This window comes from Penaeus chinensis, chromosome 10 (assembly GCF_019202785.1).
Source record: "Penaeus chinensis breed Huanghai No. 1 chromosome 10, ASM1920278v2, whole genome shotgun sequence".
In the NCBI taxonomy this organism is placed as follows: Eukaryota; Metazoa; Arthropoda; class Malacostraca; order Decapoda; family Penaeidae; genus Penaeus; species Penaeus chinensis.
The window spans coordinates 35,044,628-35,047,127 of record NC_061828.1 but is presented as its reverse complement, the minus strand read 5'-3'; the positions used below and the strand labels follow the sequence as shown (position 1 = coordinate 35,047,127).

The following is a 2,500-nucleotide window of genomic DNA, read 5'->3' as shown; positions in this document are numbered from 1 at the left end:
GAGAATGGGAAAGAGAATGAGAATGAGAAGGAGAATGAAATCTAATTTTTTCCTTATCAGATATGTTATTGTGGAGAACCTCCGCTATATGTTGAGTCCCTATGATGCAGACGATCCCATGTGGTTTGGCTGTCGCTTCAAGAAGTATGTCAAGCAAGGATATATGAGTGGAGGTACAGTGCACTACATATTATTTTGTTTAAAAATTTTATGCAAAAATGTTTGGCTTTAGTAGTAATTTTAATTAAAACACAGGGTAGGATGCAGATTTTTTTTTTTTTTTTTTTTTTTTAAGAAGTAGTGAATTGCCCATTTTTGTTTTGTCTCCTAAATCACTTTTTTTTTTTTTTTTTTTTTGTATAGTACTTTCATAATGCAGGTTGAACATCCCTAGTCTGGCAAGCATGGTCCTTGACTGGTGCTAGAGTACTGGATATATTGAGGTAGCTAATGAAAAAAATTAGCTTTGCAGTGTATGAAATAGTTGACCCTTAACACATGTAAACCCAATTATCCAGAGGTTTGGCCTAATAACTCAATAGAAAGAGTAAGATTGCAAAATATGCAAACAGAAATGCTGCAGAAATAAATGTAGAATTACCCTAAGAACATTAATAAGAATAAGAAGAAAGAAGAGTAATAAGAAAATGCACAAATGTTAGATACATGTATTATTTAATAACAAATGATTATAGTTGAAAATCTTGAGGTGAAGTTATCACTCTTGAAGTTCATTATGGCAATGTAGACGAAGGTATGAATGAGAATGAATAACTTCACAGTGTAAGAGATGTAATTGTATTTCAATTAATTGTTTATTAGCATTGTGCTACTGAATATGATTTAATTGAAAAGCATCAATTACATCTCTTAAGAATTTGTACATATTCATTTTGTTTTGAATGAACGCTTCCCTCTGTTATGTTTTGAATATAAGTTTTGTTTTGATTATATTTTTATCATGAAATGGAAATGGCCATTGGTAACTTTTCTGTAATCCATATGGGGATCTATTGATTTGGGCAAATGGGTGTTATGAAATAGTCATTCATTTGGGCAAATGGTTGTTATGAGATAGTCATTCATTTGGGCAAATGGTTGTTATGAGATAGTCATTCATTTGGGCAAATGGTTGTTATGAGATAGTCATTCATCTAGTCTGTCACTGAAGTATCTAGTGAAGTAATAGCAGAGTACTTATGATGCATTTGAAAAGGAAATAGAGATTTAAAAAAAGAAAGTGTAGGAAAGTGCAAAGATATTTTTTTAAGACGATTGTTTAAACATTGTGGAAAATGAAATTGGACCATAATTGTTGATATTCATACAAATTAAGGATTTTCCTAATTTCTATTTTCCCATTATTGATCTTGCTTAGTACATCTGTCCACCGCCTGATTTTGTGATTTTGTTAAAGTGTCATTGGATGCTTCTTTGAATATCAATAAACTGGGAGCTACTCTAATTTCAAAAATGTATTTGTGAGTTAGGTAAATAACATTTTGATTATGAATGAAATTGTAAAACCACTGCTATCTCCAAATTGCTCTTCAGGAGGCCTCCTGTAATTTCTTCAGTGGAGTGGAGTGTAGAGTGAAGGGACTTCCCAAATATTTTTTTTATCATAGCTTGGTGTTTGATGATACCTGTATATTACCTGTGTATTTACAATGTTACTGTGGTTTGGCTGTTTTCTTATTTGCACCAATTTTTAAGTATTTATGATGTTTCCTCCATTTTTTGTGGATAGCAACATTATTGTGATTTACCTGTATCTCGCTTGTTTACCCCATTCTTTGAGATTTTATTTTAAAAAGTTTTAAGCATTTGTTATTAATGTAACCAAGTTAGAATAATAATAATGATAATAATAATGATAATAGTAACCATAATAATGATAATATTAATAATGATAATGATTGTAGTAATGACAATGATAATAATAATAATGGTAATAATAATAGTAATAATGATAATGGTGATGATGGTGATTATGATATTGATAATATTAATAATAATGATAATGATGATGGTAATAATAATTATATTGATTGTGATAAGAATGATATCTATGATTTTAATAACATTTATGACAATAAAGTTAATAGTAGAAAAAAAAAATTAAGGGATAAGGTAAACAGGTAAGATCACATAGGCCATCTGTATGTAATAGAATGAAAAAATAGTACAGTGCACATAGCATGTACTTGGGTCCCTGTGGGTTAAGGGCCAACCGTATTATTGATGCCAGTACTACTTACATAGGCATAAACTAAGCTCAATTTAACTGAACTGTAGGACAAAGAATTAGCTTTTTCCACTCTTTATAACAGATTTAGTATGTAATATGCTGCATTACTTGTACTCTGCCGGGCCAGTGAATGCCAGACTGCTGAGCTTCAACCTGCACTGCATCCTTGTTGCTTTACTGATATTTAATTTGTGTTTGTGTTTGTTATTTTTGTTTGGTGTCATTAATATCCTAACTTTTAAGTAATTT

At 30.4% G+C, this 2,500-nt stretch overlaps 1 protein-coding gene across 6 annotated transcripts in view; it reads left to right on the top strand.

Annotated features, from left to right (window-relative positions):
* LOC125029454 (glycoprotein-N-acetylgalactosamine 3-beta-galactosyltransferase 1-like) overlaps positions 1-2,500 on the top strand; it is a 62,767-nt gene that overhangs the window by 28,899 nt on the left and 31,368 nt on the right. For all 6 annotated transcript variants that reach the window (XM_047619340.1, XM_047619341.1, XM_047619338.1 and 3 more), the window contains one exon: positions 61-173. In XM_047619340.1, coding sequence (XP_047475296.1) covers positions 61-173 — 113 coding nt within the window. The remainder of the gene's footprint in view (positions 1-60; positions 174-2,500) is intronic.